The following is a 25,016-nucleotide window of genomic DNA, read 5'->3' on the forward strand; positions in this document are numbered from 1 at the left end:
GGTTCCGAGTAAATTGATACACATTGACACCCCTAGTCAAAGGGGTATATTACATCTTGGAGGGATTACATTGGCCATTTTTCAAAAGGGTAAGGCTATATTTCCCTATTAAATTTGAATGCATACGATTTATTGAAACTTTTTAAGGTCTGATGGTACATCGTATCTGTCCTCATTTTTCTTGTGGCTGAATTGTGAAAATATGTACAACCACAACAAAAGAAAATAATGGAATAACATTATAAGTGTCCATCATGGTGGGTGCTAAATTAAATTATTTGATAAAAAAAATTGAATTATAGAGATTTGAAATATGCATTGTTTTACCTTACATAATCATGTAGATGCATTTACGTGGGCTAATGAAGTTTATATAATAATAGCATTGATAATAAAATTTTGTAAGCAAGTCATTGTGCTTTTAGTGTAGCTACTGGCGCCTACTAAAATAAGGCGGATCCGTTGGGTCTCAAAATGGTTTCTTCGATCGAGATCCAGATTCTTATAGTAGTGATCGAGAGTCTGATTTTGACGTTCGTGAGCATGACCCTACGAACTACAAGAGTGAGTCAACCGAAAATCATATACGTAATAAACAATGCAAGCACCAGTACGACAGTTAGTTGTTCCAGATTGATAACCAGCTCTAATAGCAACAGAAGCAAGGATGGTAAGAGCATAGTATTCAACTTCAATTATTGTACTATTTTTATAACTATTGTACATTTGTACTTCATATAAATCTTAGATTTGTAATTTTTATTAATTTTTTATCTTTTATAAATTAATTATGTTTCATATTATTTTGTTGAAACGACCAACAAAATGTGGTTCAGAATATACTATTTGCCTTAGACAGCCTAAAAATGTCAAATGATGTCTTATTTTACAAATAAGAGTATTCTAATCATTTTTTCATAAAACAATAGTTAAATTATTTTTAATAAGAAACAATTCCTTCTCATATACATTAGAGGTGCAAGTTAATTCGGTTCAAACCGAGAACCGAACCAAACCGTGTGTTTTGGATTGGTTTGATTCGGTTTCAAGTTTTAAAAGTGAAAAACCGATAGGTTCGATTCGATTCTTGGTTCAGACTTAATAAAAAACTGAACCAAACCGAAAATCGAACCAATAGTTTTTTTTAAAATAATATATATATATATAGGGTCAGGTTCAAACGACAACCATTTCAACACACATATAGACAACGTGTTTTGTCTTATATGGGAAAATTTTTTTGGAATGGGCTGATTTTTTGTGAGGATGATCTCTGTGGTGAGGAGATCATCATTGCCAAAAATCAGCTCATTATGAAACTTCTAGACCGTCCAATTTTTGTTGAAAAATTATAGACCGTCCAATTTTTGTAAATCAATTTTGATGGGGTTACAAGTTTTGGAATGGATGATTTTTTGCCAGGATGATCCCCTCATCACAGAGATCATCCTCACAAAAAATCAGCCCATTCCAAACATTTTTGCCCATATAAGAGAAACACGTTGTCTATATGTGTGTCGCAATGTGTCTTGCAGGAACTCGACCCATATATATATATATATATATATATATGGGTCCGGCTCGCCACCCTTAGTTTTACCACACACTTTAACAAACGCGTTTTGTCTTACATGGGTTAGAAGTTTCGGAATGAGCTGATTTTTGGTGAGGATGATCTCCTCACCATAGAGATCATCCTCACCAAAAATCAGCTCATTCCGAAACTTCTAACCCATGTAAGACAAAATGCGTTGTTAAAGTGTGTGGTAAAACTAAGGGTGGCGAACGGGACCCTATATATATATATATTATATATATATATATATCTATATATATATATATATATATTATATATATATATATATATTATATATATATATATATATATAATATATATATATATTATATATATATATATATGGGTCCCTTTCAGCAACAAACATTTTGGCAAAACATTTTTCAAAACATGAGTTAGAGATCTTGGAATGGGCTGATTTTTGGTGAGGATGATCTCTACGGTGAGGAGATCATCCTCACCAAAAATCAGCCCATTCCAAAACTTCTAACCCCATGTTTACAAGTTGAAAAATCGTGGACCGTCCATTTTTTGTAAACCATTTTCGATGGGTTAGAAGTTTTGGAATGAGCTGATTTTTGGTGATGATGATCTCCTCACCGTAGAGATCATCCTCACCAAAAATCAGCCCATTCCAAAACCTCTAACTCATGTTTTGAAAAATGTTTTGCCAAAATGTTTGTCAAAATGTTTGTTGCTGAACATTTCCCATATATATATATATTTATCATTTTAAAAACCCTAACTACCCTCTCTCTGTCATTTCTTAGTTGTCTCTTACAGCTGTCGGCTGCTGGCTATTCTCAACTCCGGCGGGCGATTGGTCTCTCTCTCTCTCTCTCTCTCTCTCTCTCTCTCGCGACTGTCGACGTGCAGCTAGGGTTAGTGGCTGCGGGCTCTCTCAACTCCAACTCCAACGGCCGACAGGTTGCCTCTCCTACTCTCTCTCTCTCTCTCTCTTACTCATTCACATTAGTCGTCTCTTACAAGTGAGGGTTGCAGGCTGCAACTGGTCTCTTCTTCCATCCTTCTTCTTTTCTCCTTCCTCCATTAGTAATGGCGGAGGCGACAATTGGCTATCTTCATATGTTATGGCTAACGAAGGTATTTTCTATTATTTTATTAATTAATTTGTGTATTTTTTTTCAACCCATGGAACCAAACCGAATTAAGGTCGGTTTGGATTTAGATCAAATCGGTTCGGTTCTGGTTCTTATATAATGGAACCGACCTTGGTCGGTTCAGTTCTAATTTTACTCTAAACCGAATCAACCCGAACCAAGTTGCACCCCTAACAGACACAACATAACATTTTTTTCAACATAATTAACAAAACAAAATTTACCAAAACACTCTTCTCAACTTTTCTCAATTAAACTTTCTACTAGTAGAAGTTGGCAGTAGGGCTAAAAATAGATTGATTCGGTACTGACCCAATACCAACCCACTACAAATATGAAACTTTTGGTATGAGATCCATATCCAAACAAATCCAACTAGGTTAACAAATTTTTAACTGAATCCAATCTGATTAAAAAATCAAGCACACTAAAATCGATTTGATCCAAAGAACTTGATTTTTCTTTCCCAAATCATCCAAACCCTAAATGTCTATAGAGAGAGGAAGAGAAAACGAAGCTAGAGAGAAAGAATTTGAACTTTCACTGAAGCTAGGTTGTAGTCCTTGTTGATGATCTACACTCCAGATCTCCTACTATCGATTGATCTCCATCAACAAACCCTAGAGTGAAGAAGATTTATTTTTACAGGTGAATGGGTTTTGAAGGATGAAGAGATTGAGGACGATGAGTTAGATTAGAGAATTTTTATTTTTTTAAATCCCAATCTTGGGTTTGATGTTAATTTATAAAATAGTACATAGGAGTTTTGGGGTGAAAGATTTTGAAAGAAGAAGAGGTTAAAGATGATTGGTTAAATTAAAGATTTTTTTTTTCTTTCTTTAAATCCCAACAATGAGATTGATGTTAATTTGTAAATATGTATATATAAAAATCGGTTCGTATTTTCTTAGGATTGATTTGAAGGAAATCTGAAATTATATAAAATCTATGAAATTTGATCTAAATCCAATCGGAAAATCCAAATACTGTTTTTTAATTCGGATTGGATGGGTTGTCAAATTTTTATCGGATCATTGTCAGCCTAGATGGCAGCATTACCAAATAGGCTCTCTTTAATTATTTGAAACATACATCTCATAGAATTTAAAGGGTATGTTATGTTAGCTTTGCAATTTTAAGGGATGGAGTTACTGAAATTCTGTGGTCCCTCTCCCATGGCATCATTGTCCTTTGTATTATTTATTATCCATAATGTAATGACCGACCAATCTCTTTCTCTCTCTCTCTCTCTCCGTATCATTGGCTCACTTCCACCACCATCACTGCATCATCACCTCCATTGCTGAAACCAAATAAAGTGGGGAAAAAAGAAAAGAAAAAACTCCCCCTTTACATGAACTAAAATAAAATAAAATAAAAATTTATCATTAAGAGCTTCACCAACAGAGCTTCAATGGCAGAGAACCACAGGAGTAGGAGTAGCAGTAGCAGTAGCAGCACCACCACCAACAACAAATCCAACATAACAAATATAGCCCATGACCACCTTTTCTCCATAGTTCTTCTCCTCCCCATAGACTCAGTTCTTTCTCTTGCCATGACATGCAGAAGGTTTAAGTCTTTGGCTTCATCTGAGACTCTATGGGAATCAATGTATAGGAGAGATTGGGGTAACAGTTTTGTTGATGCCATCTTGGATTCTTCTTCAGAAAAGGTTTCATGGAAGAAACTCTATCAGCAAATCTTTCAACTGGGTTCTGTTAATTGTCTTAGATTGTCTGGTGTGGTTGATGATTTAGAGCTTCCAAGTCCCAGAGCTTCACATTCACTCAATTTTGTGTCTGATTGTCTGGTTTTGTTTGGTGGAGGTTCTGAGGGAGGTCAGTTTTGTGATACCCATCTTTGGTTTTTGATGTTTTTGGTTCTGATTCTTTACTTTTTTGAGGATCTTGGGTTGGAATTTTAATTGGGTTTTCCTTGTTTATTTATTCTAACCTTTTTGTTGGGAGGTTAGGCACTTGATTTCTTATTTTATTTATTTATTTTGTTGAGTTTCCCTAAAATGGAATTTGTTTGTCTTGGTGTGTTTTTCCTGTTTTAAATGCTATGGTTGGCTAATTATGATGATTTTTTTATTCCTTTGTTGGTGGATATTCATTCTTCCACTTTTTCTGTGATACTTTCTTTTTTTGGTTCTTGATTCTTTACTTTTTAAGGGGATCTTGGGTTGTATTCAATGGGTTTCTAAGTTCACTCCTAGATCTCTTAGAAGTGATTTTGAATGTTCTAATATGTGGTTTTAATTTATTTTTAATAGTTTTATTGACCCAGAAGGTGCTTTTATATTAATATTAGTAATAATATTGGGATAGGACTAAGTTGAGCCTAAAATTTTGGTATACGACTTTGATGATGATTAGTTGTTGAATATGTAATTTATGCTTCCTTGAGTTGCTTCTTTTGTGTTGGTTTCGTATGGTATATTCATGAGCATGGTTTAGAATAGTCTATCGTTTGAATGTTTCGGCTTCTGAAAAAAGCAATACGGTATCGGCTGATACATACCTGATACGTTCCCGAAACATTCAATGTTTCGGAATCAATGTTTCATATCTATATTGGCCAATACCGATACATATCGTCTGATACATTCCGATATTTTAAACCATGTTCATGAGTTGGTTTGGAAAGCTGAGAAATCTCAATTGTGCTATTCCGATTCTATTTGGCAATTGTGAAGGACAAAGTATTTGAATTGTTTCATTTGTTGATAATGGCTTCTTGGAGTTGTCTTGTTGGATATTGGATTCCTTGTGGTTTCTGCATACATGGATATCCACTTAAAAAAACTGGTTCTTCTCTACACGATGCAGCTTCTTTTTCCTAGATTAGCTTTCATGGTTTTCTTAAGATGTATGCATGAGTTGTCTGGGAATTGAGAAAATCTGTTGTAGAAGCTGTTTAGTATCGTGGGATCTCTCTGGGACTTGTAGATTTTGAATGCTGAATTGTTCTCATGGTTTTCTCCACTACTGTAGAGCTTTAGGCTTGAGTTGGCTGTCATAAAGGAGAATTGGATGTTGGCTGCCTGAGCAAAATTTTTGCAATATTCATGAATCATGAGCCAGGATGAATTTAGATGGGATTGAATGGATGAACATGATTTGCACAGCCAAACCTATAGTTTTGGGTTATGGGTTATTGCTGAGAAAGATGTCTTGAATCCAGTTGGTGGTTGTTCACCAAGAAAGTCCTTGTTGTGGCATTCAAACCAGCATTGTTCTAGGATGTATGACCATCATATAAGCCCAAGTGTTGGTATGCCCTTGGGGTGTATCTTAGACATTGTGCCCTTTAAAAGTTGTTTTTAGTGTAAGTTACATGGGCAAATAGGAGTAATGGGACTAGGGTTTTGGATTCTTATAGGTATATATATTTGATAAGTATAAATTCATTCATGCAGGGAAATAATACAAGAAAGACAAACAAGACGGTCAAGGTGACCAGCCCAAAAGCTCCTAACAATCCAACAAAGCTTCCCACCTAAAGACGAAGTCTTTATAGAAGACCCCCCTTTAAAGTCAGGGTATAACTTATATCAATAAAATAAAATCCCCAAAATGTTGAGGGTAATCTCATGGAAATTAGAAGTCACCCCTCTAAAAATTCTCCCATTCCTTTCCAACCAAATTCCCCAACAAATGGCAGAAGGAAGAAATCCACAAAATGTTCAATTTCCTCGAGAAACAGGTTAAATCCCAACTCTGAAAAAGATAGAAACTAGTATTCGGAATGACTTAAGAAATTCTAAAAAGACCAAAGAAGTGCCTCCAAATGGCGGAGGACACCTCACAACGAAGTAAGTTGTGATCAACAAATTCACCACTAGCTAGACGAAGAGCACAACAATTGGGCGTCACAAAACCCCGAGAGATGGGAAGATCAAGCGTGGGTAATTTATTCAAAATAGCTAACCAAATGAAGAAATAAAACTTAGAGGGGACTTTAGAACCCCAAATCGTCGTTGAAGGGAATTGGTTAGGAAGGTTGTTAAGCTCCGTGAGGTCCTGTGCTTACAGTGAGGTTTGCTCCCTTTGGGTAACAAGGTTAGGAGCAAGGTGAAGGGAAATAAGAGGATTCTTTGGTGCTTGGCCCCTTTTGCAATCTATTGGGGTATTTGGAAAAAACGCAATCTTCGTATTTTTTAGGGAAAGGAGTCCAACATTCATGATTTGATCTTATCAATTTTGACATTCTTGTTTTCTTGGAGCAAACTCTTTAAGGAGTTCAAAAGGATCTTCTTCGAAGACTTTATTGTTAATAGGGATAAGGTTTGTCGATTGATGTTGGGGTTTCTTCTCTTTCTTTTTCAGTTTTTTCATTTTTGTTGTTTTGGGTTGGTGCCCTCGACCCCCCGCTGTATTTTTCTTATTTCAATAAATTCATCTTTACTGATTAAAAAAAAAAGTCCAATAAGGAAACCAGGGTTTTGAAGGTATGAAGTTTTGAGAGTGGTATTGTTATAGGACTCTCATTTACACGTGGAGAGTAATCCCTACATCCTAGCATATTAGATAGTGTTATCTTTTTATTTATTTTGTAGTTGTAATCCTCATGGATTTTAGGAGTCTTTACTATTTGATTAGATAACTCAAATAAGAGAAACTATAGGAAGTGGTTACTGTAGACCTTTAAGTAAGCTGGATGTACATCAAAAGTGAAGTTTTTGAATGAAAGTTAATTGGAGAAGGACCAATATCGAATCTGGTCAATTCTTATATTGTTGCCAAACTATTGAGTACCTTTGGTATCCCAACATTTGGTATCAGAGCCATCAATTTGAAGGAATCGACAGGTGAGATGCCCCTGACTTGTAAAGAGCTTGACCAAGTCTTTCGATGAGTTCGATACGTCCAAGTTGCGCAAGAATGCAACTTGGATGAATTATAGGTTTCCATGTCAGCAACTCAAAACTTCTATGGCAGCCATAAAAAAAAGCTGATATGGTGTGTGGCAGCAATGTTACATGACCTTCAAATGGAAAAACGTTGTTAGGATACATTATTTATTATTTTGGATACGTAGGTTATATTATTTTAGTAGTTTTGTTATTTCAGGAGTCTAGTTGTTAATTAGAGTTTTATTATTTTAGGTTTCTTTCTATTATTAATTTAGGAGTCTACCTTTCCTAAACCATTGGAGTCAAAGTCCTTTATATATTGGAGAATGCAATACATATTTCTCAATCAATAAAAATAAATAAATTAGTTTGGAGAAAGATCCCCTTTGAAGTGGATCAAAATTGTCCATGGGATCAAGGATCCTATCAAACATGGTGATCAATGTGCATCGCATGATAAAGAAGCCCTAAATGACAGACCATGACCTAAGGGATCTAAGGAAAATAGTAACAACCGAGCAAAAATTGTGCATGTACCATCAAAACCATCAAAATCGACTTACCTAGATTTGATGGAAATGATCTCGCGGCAAGGATATACATTGTCGACTGATATAGAAAATTCCATAATTTATCTGAGGAACTAATGGAAGCCATCGCTTTACTCTTTTTGGTGGGTGATGTTGTACCATGGTGTCAATGAATGGCAAAGGTCGTCGGAAAGTTAACATGGGGTCAACTCACATGAACCCTAAGTGTTTGGTTTGGACCAATTGATCGAGGTGATCCGGGTGGAGCTATATCCAAACTTCTTCAACTTCAACAATTCATGAGTATCAATCTTAATTTGAAAGGCCAGCAAATAGGACGATTCAATTGCCTAAGTTGTTCTTGGTAAGTCGTTTCATCTCTAGATTCATTAAAGAAATTAGGGTTGGAGTGCAAATGCATCGGCCCACTACATTAGGTCAAGCTTTCACCATTGCATTACTGCAAGAAGATACAGTTTTTGGTTTGTGAGACAAATCATTCTCTTCAGTTAAAAACCCCATCTTTGTTATCCATCAGCTCATTGTTGAAAGAAGGCTTTCCAATAAAGCGACTCACACTAATTGAGTTGAATGATCAAAGGAAGAGCCGACTTTGCTTTCATTGTGATGAATAGAATCAACTAGGTCATCATTGCAAAGCCCATTTAACTATTTTGGATGGTTTTGTACGAGACAGTCAAACAATTGATGATAGCCATGTTCAAGAAAGGGGTTCAAAAGACTCATTACAAGTAGCACTCATTGACAGCTCTTGAGCTCAAGTGGAGTTCCAAGGAAGAGGTAATGGTAGGACTCCCATTTACATGTGGAGAGTAATCCCTACATTCTAGCATGTTAGATGGTGTTATTTTGTATTTATTTCATAGTTGTAATCTCATGGATTTTAGGAGTCTTTCATATATGATTAAATAACTCAAATAATAGAAATATCGGAATTGAAGTAGTTATTGTAGACCTTTAAATAAGCTGGATGTAATTCAAACGTTAAGTTTTTAAATGAAAAATAATTGGAGAAGACCAATTTCAAATCTGGTCAATTTTATATTGTTGCCAAACCTTTGAGATAACTTCAGTATCCCAACGGGTATTTGGAGAAATCTGAATTGTAATTTCTTTCTCAAAAACAGTGAATCTCTCTTATATCATTGTCGGTGCTCTTATTATTTCTATGTTCTTTTCTTTTATGTTTTACTTCTTTTTAGATTTGATCTAGGGTTTCCGTATTCACACTTATGATGATGACGAAGATATTAGAGTCTGTTAAAATTTTGCTAAACACAAAGCAAATGGTGACTGGGAAGAGGCCTGTGTCAGACATCTATCTTACATATCAATCTAGAAATAGGTAGTTATGTAATTTGGAGCCTATCTCTGATTTGCGACTTTCAAATTCAGATTTTACTTGATGAAGCATGAACCTCAAAATCATAACTCAGTAGCAGTTCGATGTCATGGAATGAACTTAATTCCATCGGTTACGAGCTCAGTTCTTTTCCTTCTACTATATATCCTTATCACCCTAATTCAAGTCCCAGAGAACACCTAGTTAACTTCTGTTCAGTCGTCCAAGCTTTCCCCCTCAAACATTTTACTTCCTACTAGTCAAGTAAGGCTCTTGTCCTTGAGTTCTTTCTTTGTGAACATTGCAAACCCATAGGTTTCAACCTTATTCCTCCTTGGTTCATGTTAGATTTACCCGCACCTATAAACTATACCAAATTCTGGAAGTTTGCATTTGCAGAAAAACTCCCACAAATGTGTGGACTCTCTAGGCGTTCTATATTTCTTACTCTTCACAAAGTTGTGTTTCTAATCACTTCAGGCTAGAAAATATATCGGTCGCAGATTTCTTACTCTTGAGATATATGGTTAGCTGGACTAGTTGGTAGCTTCGTTTTCTGGAAGCATGAGAAATGTTAATTTTTTTTTGTTTAGAGATTCTATTGAGACACCAACTTTTGTTAACGCCACCCCAATTCATATGTAATCGCCAAAGAATTAGCACGCATCTTGGGGTGGCGTAAGCAAAAGTTGATGTTGCAATGAAAGCTCTGTTTTTTTTTTAATGTGATCTTGAGCTTCTATATATTCTTGGAGCACAGGCTTGCTGTTTTTCTTGGTATGGAGAAATAGAATTCATGTTGACGTCTTAAAATGTTCAAATTTTTCTTCTCATGTAGGACGCCATCTAGATGACACGTGGGTGGCATACGTTGGTAATGAGTTTAGGAGGGTTCTGAGGTGGCAAAAAATTAATTCAGGCGTCCCGAGTGGGCGATTTGGGCAGACGTGTGCAGTTTTTGGGGAAACTCTTGTCCTCTTCGGTGGGATAAACGACCATGGGATCCGTCAGAACGATACATGGCTGGGTCATATCGTGCGCGATGAAATTCTAGGAATCAACCTTTCATGGAGGCCTCTGGATGTGGGCACTGTTGCACCTCCCCCTCGTGGAGCCCATGCCGGATGTTGTGTTGATGACAAGAAGATTGTAATTCATGGAGGGATTGGGTTATACGGCCTAAGATTGAATGACACATGGTTGTTGGATCTATCAGACGGTGTGAGATCTGCCACGTGGCGTGAGATAGTTACTTGCCCATCACCACCAGCTCGTTCAGGTCACTCGTTGACATGCATCAGTGGCACCCGAATGGTTCTTTTTGGAGGGAGGGGTATGGGTTATGAAGTACTCAATGATGTTTGGCTGCTTGACATTAGGGAGGGGTATCCCGAATGGGTGCCACTAATAAACAATTCGTCTTACATCCCCAACGGTGTACCCCTACCACGTGTCGGTCATTCAGCAACACTCATCTTAGGAGGCCGGCTACTAATCTATGGAGGGGAAGATTCATATAGGCATAGAAAAGATGACTTGTGGGTGTTGGATGTTAATGCTATACCAACTCTGAAGATGGGTTCTCTCTCTGTCAATCCAAAGAGATCACCGAAGATGTGGAAGAGATTGAAGAGTGAGGGTCATCGGCCTGGTTGTAGATCATTCCATCGGGCTTGTGCAGATCGTTCCGGTCGTTATATCTACATGTTTGGTGGAATGGTGGATGGGTTGGTTCAGCCCGTTGAGTCATCGGCTTTGAAGTTTGATGGGGAACTCTTTCTCGTGGAGCTAATGTTGCAATCATAAAGAGAAGGAACATTTATGTATCAAAGATGGTTTCTACCTTGAAGAATCTCATTATGTGAGTAAAGTCTTGTAAAAATGGTAGCTGTCTTATGTTGCTAGATACCTTGTGCATTATATTTTCTATGAATTGAGATGGTAATAATAGAAGTAGATCTTGTCTTGGAGATACAACTTACATGGTTTAATCGAATGAAACCAACTCTAACATTTGCTTCTATAGAGATTATATCTACTTTTGATTCTGCAATATTTTTGTTTATTAATCACTCTAGATTTGTTTAATTCCATGTAGAGATCATTATCTTTGTTGGATCCATTATTTGTTTAACATATCTAATTATTGTAAAGAGATTTCTTGATGATATTTATTTGGGCATGTAATTTATAGATACATTCTATTGCCACACCAACTTTTACCAAGATGTGTGCTAATTCTTCCTTGCTATCATGTGAATTGGTGTGCTCTTAGTAAAAGTTGGTGTGACAATAAAATCTCTCAATTTATATAATGGGATTTTGCTTGATGGAAAAATGGCATTTCAGAGGAAATATTTCGATCAGGAGAAAAATCGAGATGGTCTCGGCCAAAACATTTTGAATCAATCCAAAGGTCAATTTTTGTTTCGCTTTCAGCTGAAACCAAAATGTTTCATTGAAAGGTTTCAAAACAAAACTTCGAACCACGTTTCGATGAATTATAGGAAGGGAAGCAAGTGGGGGACCAATGGCATTTAGTGAGGGGAAGAGGATTTGTCAAGTTTTTAATAAAACGAAGATGTATTGGGCCCTCATGATGGAATGACCAGACCAAGTATTAGCACCACAACAACCGAAACCCCAATGTCAGTGTACAAGGAGTCACTAACAATAAAGGATGTCTAGTGTGGTGGGTCTCCTTTAATTGTCTCAATTCTTGAGAGAGAGAAAAAAAATTGATAGAGAATTCCAAGGTTCAACAAGGAGGAGAGTTATGTTGGGGATCTTTGATTAGACACTATGAGTTAAATATTCATGGATGAAGGAGAGTCTTGTGCATAAGTTTGTCAACTATGTGTGTGAGTGCATTAGTAGTAGTGGTCTACTTCTATATGCATTTAAGCATAACTTTGATCCTTGGGGCCATGGATGGATAAAATATTGTTCTAAGTTTTGTATCCTCATTTTTATGAGATTCAATGTGGGATCCTACTATTATTCTCTTTAAATACTAAAATATAAATGAATGAAACTATTTAAAAAGCAATTAACAATCGAAATTGAAATTATTCTAGAATTGATCGTCACATGTTGCCTCAGAAAATCTCTGGATTTGGTTGTGAAGTAAGAATGATGTGTTCATAAATTCTTTCTGCAAATCTTTGTTGGAGAGTAATACGAATGATACCTTTCCAACCTCCGCTCTAGGTAGAATTCTCATTGCGGATCACCTTATTCATAAAAAGGGATTATTTTGATTAATTGATGTTATACATGCAACACAAGCGGTGAATAATAGACTAATCATCCCTTAATCCATTGTATTTTTGCAAATTATGATTGGGTTAATTTCATTCTACCACTTGGGTTCCTCCTAGATCCACATATTCAACGTTGGCGGTAGCGTTGTTTTCTTGGCAGGAAAACAATTCTTTGATGGGACACGCTATTGACACTCTTTTTCGATAGCCTCACCTCTTTTTCTTGGGTGGAAGGAGAAATTCTATTTTTAAGTGGGTGTGGTGAGTAATTTCAATCAAATCTCACATTCAATCTCCTCCTCCACCTTTTAGAACTTGAAAAATAAGTTAACAATGATCGCGTAAACCTCAACTCCTAATTTAGGAGTTGTTAGTAAAGCTCAATGGTGGAAATAAAAATAGCAAATGAAGCTTCATTCGATAAGTCAATATTGAATTCTTCAACATAGATTCAGTAGGATCCTACCGAGTCCTTTCAAATAGATTCGATAAGATCCTACTGAATCTATGTTGAAGAATTTGGTATTGCCCTACTGTAAGTTATATTTGATTTTTTTTTTTTTTTTTTGCTATAGAGATTTTCTAACAACTCCTAGATTAGGAAGTTGAGTTTCATTTTATTTTCTTGAAAAATTACTTAAAGGACCCTGGTGGAGGGATTTTTTTCTAAATAGTCCCTAAGTTTTGGGCAGTCTCTTAATAGATCATTTAGTAAACTTTTCATTTCCTAACAGTCTTTGGATCTCATCTCCCACATTTCTCACGATTGAATATCCTAACCGTTCGAATTCATCGTTTTCATCATAATAAAAAATTGAACTTTTGGCATCTCAATCAAGTTTCGGAGACTCCATTCCATTGGAAAGGATTTAAGAAAGAAGAAGTCATTTTCAAGGTTTTTGCAAACATTTTGAATATGTATGTAAAAAAACTATTTTTTTTTTTTTTTTTTCACTTTTTTTTCCTATTTTTTGGATGAAAATCGATGAAGAATGATTTTTTTGATTTGAAATCATCTACTCAAGTCCTTATATCAAGTTATTAGTCAATCTTTCCATTCATTTTTGTCGAAAAAACTCGAAAATTGAAAATAGGTGGGTTTTACTAGTGTCGAATTAGCCACTTTTTATTTTAAAAGTGGTGAATGTGACAATGAATAGTGATGAGTTCAATAGTAAAAGTTGTGAACTCGACACTATATAAAAAAAGCGTCGAGTTCAACAATAAATAAAACGTGGTGAATTCAACAAATAAAAAAGCTGTGACTTCGCCAATAATGAGGAATCATTAAGAAATAAAATGTTTATTAAATGTCATATCAAGTTACCATGCAAAACTTAGAGACTATTTAGAAATAAATCCCTCGGCCAATTCCTTTAAGTAATTTTTCATTTTCCTTTTTTTTTTTTTTTTTTACTGTCCTATTTTGCAAGCTCTAAAGGTACAAATCCTTGTTACAAACTGAGTTCAAACTAATGTAGATTTAAAGAAGAATGAGAGGGAGTGGAGAATGTGAGAGAGTTGAAGGAAAATGAGGAGGCCGAACGGGAGATTCGGTTGAGATTACTTGTCACACCCGCTTAAAGTGGGTGCGGCGAGCAATAAAGTGAGTGTCAATAGCACGCCACTTTTGTCAGGATAGAACAGAACTCCCAACACTTCATTATTTCCCTTTGGGGACCTAGTTTTTATTGGTGCAAACAATTTGAATACTTTCAAGTTTTCTTCGAAAATTTTGTTTTTAATTAGGATGGATTTGTAATTATGGTAGGAAGCTAAATGTGTATGCTTTGGTTGGTCACTCCTATTAGGTTCCCTAATTTAGAGGGATGCCAATCCTTAGGTTGGCTCGATCTCCACTTGTTGATAATATATAAAATATGTACATTTATTTAAAAATAATAATAATTTAATTTATTCAACCTATAATTGAAATGGGTTCTGTAGATCAGATATCCAAATCCCTCACCCTATTAGATTCTGTTATTCTTCCTCAGTTCCACAAATTATTCTAAGCTCTCTTTGAAATCAATCAAATAAGCCCTATTTTTAAATGTCCATCAATGAAATTTACCTATAATAAAATTAATAATTCCAATTATTATGGCTAAATAAAAGTTTAAAAAATACTCTTTTTAGTTTCATGCGAGTGTCAAGCATCGTCTGAAATCACATATATATATAATATATATATATATATATATATACATGAACACACTTGAATTTATAGAAAAAGAGAAAATTACAAAGCAAGAAAAAAATAATAGCAGTTATGAACTGTTAACGATCAATATAAAATTTAAAACAGAGATAGAAAAAGTGTTACTAAATTGGGCATGCTTTAGTTGATGTTTCCTATAATGTTTAAAACAATAGATGGCAACAAATTGAAATAATCCAAGTGAGCATTTGAGTTACCATTACATTAGTAATCAGAGGCCTTTGCTTACCACATAACTCACAAAACAATGCCATGTATCGTGGCCATCCTTACACCGTGTACTGGTAACAACAACATGAATCCTATTTCTCCATTCATCATCACAAAGGATCTTTAATAACTCCTCAATCTTTTGCTTCTGTTGAAGCTATGCGCCTAAAGACCGCCTGAAAAGTCTGCCCACCATTCCTAGCAACCTTTTGTCCTTCTTCTGTCGCAGAACTCAAAAGCTTCACAACTGGGTCACTTTCGAGCTCTTCCTCCGTGATAGCTTCAAATAGAGGATGACCCTCCAAACATGCCTTCATCCACTCTCCAAGTTCTTCAACATCAGTAATTGTATATATAATCCCACCAACCTCAAGTGTGTAAGCATATTCATCAAGCAAATGTGGGCTAATCACACGACGACGATGGTTTTTCTCCTTGAAATGAGGATCGGGAAATAAGAAAAACATCTTCAAAAGCTGCCCTTTTTCAAAGAAATTTGGAATGTATTTCATGGAATTGGTCCGAACCACCGAGACGTTTTGGTATTGACCCGGGTACGCCTCCCTCAAGGCCAAGATTCGTTCTTTGACATACTCCGTTACTTTATCCCTAATCTCCATTCCAATCATCAATGTTTCAGGGAAAAGAATGGCGAGATTAACAAGCAGACCCCCGAAGCCACAACCAATGTCTGCGAACTGGATTTTTTTCAAACGGATTTCAGGAAAAGAGGCATCGGGATTAGGGGTAGAATCACCATTGGTGTGATTCGACAGGAAGAAATGTGGGTAATGGATGGAATAATCAACATGAGAAGGTGTGATGGGGACGGGAAAGTGGGAGTCGCTTAATGGGTTGCTGTGTGCACGAGCTCGGTAGAAGCGCTTTCGAGGTAAGCCAGTTGAGTTGTTGTGTTTTGAGATTGCTTTGTTGGTCCCCAACATGGCAACTATGACAAAAATGCAAACGCTACCTCCGAACTATATATATTATGCTTTCTGCAATGCAAATGCAAACTTAGGTGAAACTCAAACATGGTTTTAAATATCATCTGGGTAGGGTTGTCAATGGTCCGATAACTTCGAGTCTGGATCGATAATTTAGATTCCGATAAAGTTCCCATCCGATAAAATGTTAGAAATTATATTATATATTTAATTAAGTATATGAAATTTATTTGGATTTTGTACATCAAATCGGGTTTGGTCCGATGATCCAGACTTGACCCGATTGTTATTGGATCGGGTTTGGATCTTGATATCGAGATCCAATAAAAACCCGATCTGTTAAAGCCCGATCCATTGGCAGCTTAGCCCTAGATCTGAGACCGAGATGGTCATCCTTATATAGCTCATGAATGAGCTGACTCACAATGTGAATCATCCTTCACATTGACTCATCAGAGATCCAATATGACTCGTCCAATGGAGTTAATAAAACTCATTCAAGTCAACTGGGTTTTTATAATTATTTATCAAAAAATTAATTTATTAATTATTTAAATATTTGTTTCTTAAATAGAAATATGATACTGTGCGAATGGGCATCTTCTAATTCACCATATTTTATTTTCAAATATCTTGATTTGTAAAATATATAAATATGTAGTAAAAAAAATAATTTTTAACGGAGTTGGATATTATGTTCTTCGGAGAAAAATAAGAAGCGATTCAACTCAACCATCAACAAACCAACACACCGAGTCAACTCATTACAGTAGTACACAATTTTAACCAAATTCATGACAGTGAGCGAGAACGCACCGAGTCAGATCCTCCAAAACTCGACAGTTGGATAAAGATTTTGAACATGGAATATAAGTATAGAAGATACCATTGGAATCCATTAGAGCAATACAAAGTAAGAATATGAAACTATGGTTACATTTTAAAACGAAAATCACATAAAATTAGGGTTTTCAATTAACCCTAAAAAATCTAAAAACCAAATTTCGATTTCATAAAACCATACAATCTTTAAAAAAAAAATTAGGGAATAAAATGACAACTAACCTCAATTGAAATAAATCAGATTCAGTCGAGATTGCGACCAATATGAGACGATTTCTCGGTCAAAATCACTGGACGTAGCAAGAATCAGGTCGACGTGTCTCTCGTCTTGCAGAGAAACCCTAACCCTAACTCAAGGGTTTTGAGGAGAGAGACTAATGAAGAGTGTTTATTTCTTGGTTTTAAAATCGGTTGATGTCCCCACAACTCTTTGGTGAATATTTGAGTTAGCCCCTGTTTTCAAATGATGACATGCCCCCCTTGACCTTTGTTTTCTCTAACAAACTAATGAAAATGACCTAAATACCCTCATCTTCAACTTGTAAACAAAAACCCTCAGATTTTTCTTCCTTTTGGCTTACCAACTTCTACTTACAACAGACCCATGCTTATGAAATTGAACAACAGTTTACATACAGGTATGTTTTAAGTAAATATTGGTGTGTTACCCCTCGAAAAGTCCTATGTGCAACAAGTTGAATTGAGGGTCAACCGAACCCCAAAGGATAATCCCAAGGAATTCATTGCTTCATGGGATTCTGAACACTTGACCTACCCTTCATGAGGAACTTATCAATGCTCTGCTTGCTACTAGGCCAACTCCTTGGGGTTATTCCATTTAACCTCATGTTCAATCCATTATTTTGAATTTTGCTTTAATCCCTGATAGAAAACCATTGATTCTTTATCCAAAATTACATCATCTTATATTTGAATAAGGATGGTGCTAAAGTTTACCCAACAACTTTGCTTGGGTTCTCATTTTCATAGGGGCAAACATGTATTTTTACCATTTTATTTACTTTAGCTTGGGCACCCTACTATCTCGCCTTCATCACTTTTTCACTGCCATCACCACCACCAGGCCCCACCACCACTGTGCTAGACCACCCCTATGTGTTACCACCAAAAATTGTGATCAAACGATGCCCTTTGTCAATCAGGAACTCTTCTTCAAACTCACAACAATTTGTCGCTGGAAGAGACATCTCCATCATAGCCAAATCATCTTGCGAAGAGATTGTCGCATTTCATACTTCCACCATCTATAAAAAATAAAAAAGCTTGCTTTTGATCAACTCATCTCATATTAGATCCCAATGTTACAATCGCAACTATTTCTGTTAGAAAAATAGAACTTGAAAATAAAGAAGAACATTGTTCTGAGACACATAGTAATCTACATTGTCTTATAGATAATAGAAGCCCCCACTCCGATTGAACACGAAGATGCAGATGGGTTGCTGGCAAACTTGTCTTCAAGATACAACAAAGTCCATTTTTATCACAATTATATATTTTCTCAAAATTTGCACTATTTTGATAAAATCTACATTGTCTTATAGATAATAGACGTCCCCACTCCGATTGAACACGAAGATGCATATGGGTTGCTTGCAAACTTGTCTTCAAGATACAACAAAGTCCATTTTTATCACAACTATATATTTTCTCAAAATTTGCACTATTTTAATAAAATCTACATTGTCTTATAGATAATAGACGCCCCCACTCTGATTGAACACGAAGATGCAGATGGGTTGCTGGCAAACTTGTCTTCAAGATACAATAAAGTCCATTTTTATCACAACTATATATTTTCTCAAAATTTGCACTATTTTGATAAAATCTACCACAAAATCTCGAATACACGAATGCCTCTTTTTTGTAGAAAGTTAGAATTTTTAAAAAAAAATTAACAAAATTAATCTCTATAAATAGAGAGCAATTTCAAAAGTCATATCTATTCATAAATAGATTAAAAAACTCAATAGGTATGAAACTCATTGGAACCACTATGCACCTATTCGGATCTAAGAGTCTGTTAAGCACCATGTGGACTCCTTCGACACCTTTCGGGTCGGTCTTGGTGCCTATCCAAATTTGGATGACCCTCCTTAATTTTATCTCTCTCTCTCTCTCTTTCTATATATATATATATATATATATATATATAGAGTAGCGTTCAATGGCCAACAGTTTGGCAAACATTTGGCAAACACATTTTTCAAAACATGGGTTAGAGGTCTTGGAATGGGCTGATTTTTGGTGAGGATGATCTCTATGGTGAGGAGATCATCGTCACCAAAAATCAGCCCATTCCAAAACTTCTAACCGCATCAAAAATGGTTTACAAAAAATGGACGGTTCACGATTTTTCAACTTGTAAAATGGGGCTAGAAGTTTTGGAATGAGCTGATTTTTGGTGAGGATGATCTCCTCACCGTAGAGATCATCCTCACCAAAAATCAGCCCATCCAAGACCTCTAACCCATGTTTTGAAAAAGTGTTTGCCAAAATGTTTGCCAAACTGTTGGCCACGGATAGGGACCCATATATATATATATATATATATATATATCTTCGTTCTTTATTATTATTATATATAATCAAAAGGATTATTAAAATTTTCATACAGCTAAAAGCCATTAAGAGCTCTCAAGGAAAGAGTCTTTGGAATGAAAAAAGAGTTGAGAATAGGTTCTAAATTATATGTTTAAAAATCCCTCCAAAAAATTTAGAAAGTGATGTGGGATTTACAATGTGGCGCCCCGCCGAACACTAACACAAATCCCCATGTCAGATTTCAAGGTACGAGGTGGCACCTCGAAATTTCGGCATGGTCTCCTCTGTTTATGTTAGCATTCCAAGGCGATTCAACCTGCACCTGATAAACGACATACAATCCTGCATATAACAAACAAAATATAATATTAGCGGAAGCCTATATACGTCTAATAATGTCGATAGATCAGAGTGCGGAAGAAGAAAAATTATATACAGGATTATACAAAATTCCTCACTCTAACATAATTCTAACACTCAAGACAGAATCCATAAGACTACTGGAGAAACTGACACCACTAGGGGGTATAGCCCTAATACTTACCAGGTGACGGACTCTGGTTGTCTATCTGACCAACCAGATGATCCTCGCTCTTGTTCTACACTTGTTTCGCCAAGCTTCAGATCTGAAACTAAAAAAAATGGAGAAGGAAAGGGTGAGTAACAATGGTTACCCAGTAAGGAAGCAACAATCTCTGCCAATAACTTCTCCTAACATGAACGAATAAACATACTGAATCATTTTAAAATAAACAAAGTTTTACAGAAGAAAACTACGATTAACTGGTACATATAGCCAGGGATGAGCAACTAAACATTTTAAAACTCACATTACATCAATCAACAGTACTCACTATAACATTCTCTTTTTATACAAATCTAATTCATCAAATGGAAACAAAAATATGGATTTCATTTTATATATCAAAATAAGCAACAGATACATAATACACATGGTGGAGTATTGGAATTAGAGTGTTTGGATTCACGACTGGATCGCTCCCAGTCGGGACATGATGTTACAATTTCTCTCTGGCTTTTAGTTCCTGATTTTGTGGCCGGTCGCTGCACTTACCACGTTTGGTTGACCATTTATCCGGCTCAGGCTGGCCGTTTGACGTGACCGTAAGCAATGGGTCTCTTTTCGATGTGTCAGAACGTTCGACTACTATAGATTGTTAGTGATCACTGACTAATCATCTTCGTCTATGCCTATCAGGCGTACATGTGATTCCCAAAGATACAAACCATTCGTATACGACCACCTTTACATTACAAGTTCACTGGTAAAGATAGAGAGGAATAAACCCGGATTCCAGTTGTGACTCCACTCTCATACGCGTCCCATACCACGTATGAGTTTGGTGGTCCCTACCGTACATCCCAGGATAGTACACCACTCCGGATGATATGATGCACTATCCCTTCAGGCATTCACAAACTCTTTAACAGCTCACAAAATAGCTACTTATATATATTATTTTCATTTGAAAACAAAAGAAAATTAACAATACAAGGTTGAGAATAGATATCCAGTTTCCTACCATGCAAGTGTGGCCACCCGGCCTAAAATAAATAACATAACAGAGCGCATCGCGCTAACAGAAAGTAATTAAACATGCAACCAGTAACATTATCCCTGGATATCCGTTCACCAACCTGCATACAACACAACAACGTAAAATGCAGACATCACCCCTCGGGTGGTGTGACTCTGACATTTTACCATTTCATACCCTTTTTCCCTTTTTTTCGACTTTTACAGTTTTAATCTCTTCATAAAATATTCATTTTCTGATATTCATCAACTTATATGAGTTCATTGAATATTAAATCACATTTTTCAACTATACAATTTATTTCTATCAATAATATTGAAAAAAAAAAATTTTCATATCAAAACGGGGTTCGAGCAGTGCACAAGACCCAATTTATGGCAATAACCCGTTAAAATACTCTACCCACGTATAATTTGTTAAAAATACAATTAAACATATCAAACATGCAATTTCTGGCGTGAATTTTGAAATAAACAAAGAATTCTATATTTCGAAAATACATCCAAATTTTTCCAATAAAATCCTAAATGCAATTTTCACAATCTATGATTATTAATAGAAATTCAGAGTTCCTTACAATCTCTAGGCGAAAGGATCAAAGCGTGTGCGCGAAAATCGAGGCGATCAGCGCGGAAATCGAGACGGACCGAACTTCGAAGCGGCTGATTTTTGAAATCAACCTGGTGGTTTTGAAGATCTCGATGTGCTCGTCTCTTCTCCCTTCTACGGCGAAAAGCGGTTGAGTTGACCCCGAAACGATGAAAATCGAGGTCGAAGTTACGAAAATCTCCGTATAAAAATACGGCTGATTTTTGACTATACGGGGTGAAAAATACGAGAAAACAGAAGGAATTTTGGGTTGTTATGTACAGAATGAGGCTGCGGGTGTTTCTCCCTTCTGCGTCGAAAGACGGTTTGACCCCGAAACGGACGAAATCCGAGGTCAAAGTTTCAAAATTTTCGTATCCAAATACGACTGATTTTTGACGATATTGGATGAAATAGAAAGTGAAACGAAGAAAGGTTGGGTGGGTTTTGTAGAGAACGTAGCTGCGGACCTTTTTCTCTTCTGCGGCGATCGTCGAAAATGGACCATTTGCGAGAGATCTGAAGTGGAAAAATCGGAGGAAAAACAAATTTCTTTTTTTTTTGTTTTTTTTTTCGCACAGTTTGGACGAGTGGGGAAGATGAGATTAAAAAAAAAAATTTAATATTATTTATATAATATTTGGGACGAATTCGGTATTTCGCCTATTGTTTTGATCGACGATAACTTGGTCATTCGATCTCCAAAACTGACAAACGAATACTCTATTTCGCCTAATTTTTCATTCCGGATCTAATGGTATAGTCAATTTCTACAAATTATGTCCCCATCAAAAATTTACATTTTTGGCCTGACGTGACCCATAAACTTGATGTCGTTTTCGTTTTTGGCGATAATTCAACTTCCTGATCTCCAAAAATGACAAATAAATAGTCTATGTTGAATAATTTTTCGTTATGAACCCAATGGTATAATCGAATTTTAAAAATTATTGCTCCAACAAAAAGTCATTGTTTTAGCTTGGTCCGACCCGATAATCGAGGATTTTGTAACTTTTATATTCGGACTCGCATTTGAGCGTGCTTATAGGCTAAACTATGTTTTTCTATCATTTTGAATCTAATGGTGGGGTCAGATTCCATTAAAAATGATCAGAAACATCCTAAAGTTTTACCCCTAAATCCCACTTTCAAGATTTTCTTAAAATTCCACTATTTATTTTTTTCCTCGAGATATGAATTAAAAATTCTAGATTTTACATACAAAATATTTGAAAAAAGAGCCAAAAAGTATTTTTACAATCTTCAATCCATGTGAAAAGATATCAACTAATAGAAATGTTCTAAATAAAAAATACTTACTTTTACTTTAACAAAAAAGTACACCAATCATAAAGTAACTTTCAAATATCATTTTAAAACAAATTAAATTAATTTTATTTGAATCAATTCTAAATAAATATTAATCAACATTTATTTTAACAATCCCCCACTTGATTCAAAAAACAATTAATTGAATAGAGGCAAATTAGATATGTATCAAAATGATTATAATACATATAACCATAGGTACTTAATGGTTTGAACCTTTAACTTGTATATATAATTCAAAGTTTATAAGATATTTAAATAACTTATAGCTTTGAACTTAAATTCTATGTAATAAATCAGAATTATATATACACTTATTATAATCTAACTCATTAGTAACAAAAGCTAGCGCTCTGTAGTCATACGCTTAAATTCTGATTTTCATGAGTATTTCAGAGAGATGATTGATTCTCTGTTTAAAGTAATTAAACTTTTATACTCATATAAGTGAATTTGTCATAGGTGCTCTTGTAACTTCTTTAACACCCAAGCTTAAGATAACATACAAATTCATTAAGAGTTTAACTCATCATCTTCACATTACAAGATATGTACACTAAATAACATCATAGGGATAGCCAATAAATAAATATTGTGTGCACTTACAAAGACAGTAAAGTAACTTCTTATCTCTTTGAACTTATAAAATGGGATTTCTAAATCTACTAAGTTGAGATTCCACTATTCTGTTTTCATGGATCAACTTAGGCCCATCCCCCTCAATGTTCTCAAAACTATCTCTCTAGGTAATACATTTGTCAAGGGATTCGCTAGCATTTTTGAAGTTGGTATGTATTCAAGCACGATTGGCCCATTTGTCAACATCTGTCGAATAATGTTATATATAAGGCCTATATGCCTTGATTTATCCTTATATTTTCTGTTTCTTAAAATGGCTAACACAGTTTTAATATCACAATAAATAGTAATTGCATAATCACGAATAGGAGTCAATGGAATAAATCTAATAAAACTTCGAAATCATTCTATTTCTTTTATCGTAGTCGATAATACTATGTATTATAATTCCATACTTGATGTAGAAATACAAGTTTATTTCTTTAACTCCCACGATATCGTTCCTCCTACTAAAGTATAAATCTAACCTGTAACATCCCGAATTTTTAATTCATATCTCGAGGAAAAATAAATAGTGGAATATTAAGAAAATCTTGAAAGTGGGATTTAGGGGTAAAACTTTAGGATGTTTTTGATCATTTTTAATGGAATTTGACCTCACCATTAGATTCAAAATGATTGAAAAACATAGTTTAGCCTGTAAGCACGCTCAAATACGAGTCCGAATATAAAAATTGCAAAATCCTCGATTATAGGGTCGGACTAGGCTAAAACAGTGACTTTTTGTTAGAGTAATAATTTTTAAAATTCGATCATACCATTGGGTTCATAACGAAAAATTATTCAACATAGACTATTTATTTGTCATTTTTGGAAATCAGGAAGTCGAATTATCGCCAAAAACGAAAACGACATCAAGTTTAGGGGTTACATCAGGTTAAAAATGTAAATTTTTTATGGAGACATAATTTGTAGAAATTGACTATACCATTAGATCCGGAACGAAAAATTAGGTGAAATAGAGTATTCATTTGTCAGTTTTGGAGTCCGGATGATCAAGTTATCATCGATCGAAACAATTGATAAAATACCGAATTCGTCCCACATTTTATTTAAATAATATTTTTAATTTTTTTTTATATGTCATCTTCCCCAACGCGTCCATACGGCCGATACATATAAAAAACAAATTTTTTTTTTCTTTTCTCTTCGATCTTCCATCTCAGATCTCTCACAAACGGCTCGCCGTCGACGATCGACGCAGAAGGAAGAAATGTCCGCAGCTACGTTCTCTACAAAACCCACCCAACCTTTCTTTGTTTCACTTTCTATTTTACCCGATATCGTCAAAAATCAGCCGTATTTGGATACGGAAGTTTCGAAACTTTGACCTCAGATTTCGTCCGTTTCTGGGTCAAACCGTCTTCCGCCGCAGAAGGGAGAAACGTCCGCATCCTCATT

General features: G+C 35.4%; 2 protein-coding genes and 1 long non-coding RNA gene across 3 annotated transcripts; 1 reads left to right on the forward strand and 2 right to left on the reverse strand.

Moving 5' to 3' along the window:
• The first annotated feature begins 3,891 nt into the window (after positions 1 to 3,891).
• Positions 3,892 to 11,510, forward strand: LOC147393009 (F-box/kelch-repeat protein At1g51550-like). The gene is made up of 2 exons (XM_086456064.1): positions 3,892 to 4,538; positions 10,290 to 11,510. Exons 1-2 carry the CDS (start codon positions 4,112 to 4,114, stop codon positions 11,255 to 11,257), a joined length of 1,395 nt encoding a protein of 464 aa, XP_086312190.1. The 5' UTR covers positions 3,892 to 4,111; the 3' UTR covers positions 11,258 to 11,510.
• Positions 11,511 to 15,034: 3,524 nt separating this feature from the next.
• LOC147393010 (tRNA (guanine-N-7) methyltransferase) lies at positions 15,035 to 17,329 on the reverse strand. Its single transcript, XM_086456807.1, has 2 exons — positions 17,158 to 17,329; positions 15,035 to 16,143 (listed from the first exon to the last, which is right to left on the reverse strand). Exon 2 carries the CDS (start codon positions 16,087 to 16,089, stop codon positions 15,280 to 15,282), a length of 810 nt encoding a protein of 269 aa, XP_086312933.1. The 5' UTR covers positions 16,090 to 16,143; positions 17,158 to 17,329; the 3' UTR covers positions 15,035 to 15,279.
• Positions 17,330 to 19,637: 2,308 nt separating this feature from the next.
• Positions 19,638 to 21,792, reverse strand: LOC147393011 (uncharacterized). Its single transcript, XR_015182418.1, has 3 exons — positions 21,637 to 21,792; positions 20,045 to 20,132; positions 19,638 to 19,842 (listed from the first exon to the last, which is right to left on the reverse strand). It is a non-coding gene; the product is annotated as an uncharacterized LOC147393011 (long non-coding RNA).
• Positions 21,793 to 25,016: the final 3,224 nt, after the last annotated feature.

This window comes from Akebia trifoliata, chromosome 10 (assembly GCF_017979445.1).
Source record: "Akebia trifoliata isolate Shusen 1 chromosome 10, ASM1797944v1, whole genome shotgun sequence".
In the NCBI taxonomy this organism is placed as follows: Eukaryota; Viridiplantae; Streptophyta; class Magnoliopsida; order Ranunculales; family Lardizabalaceae; genus Akebia; species Akebia trifoliata.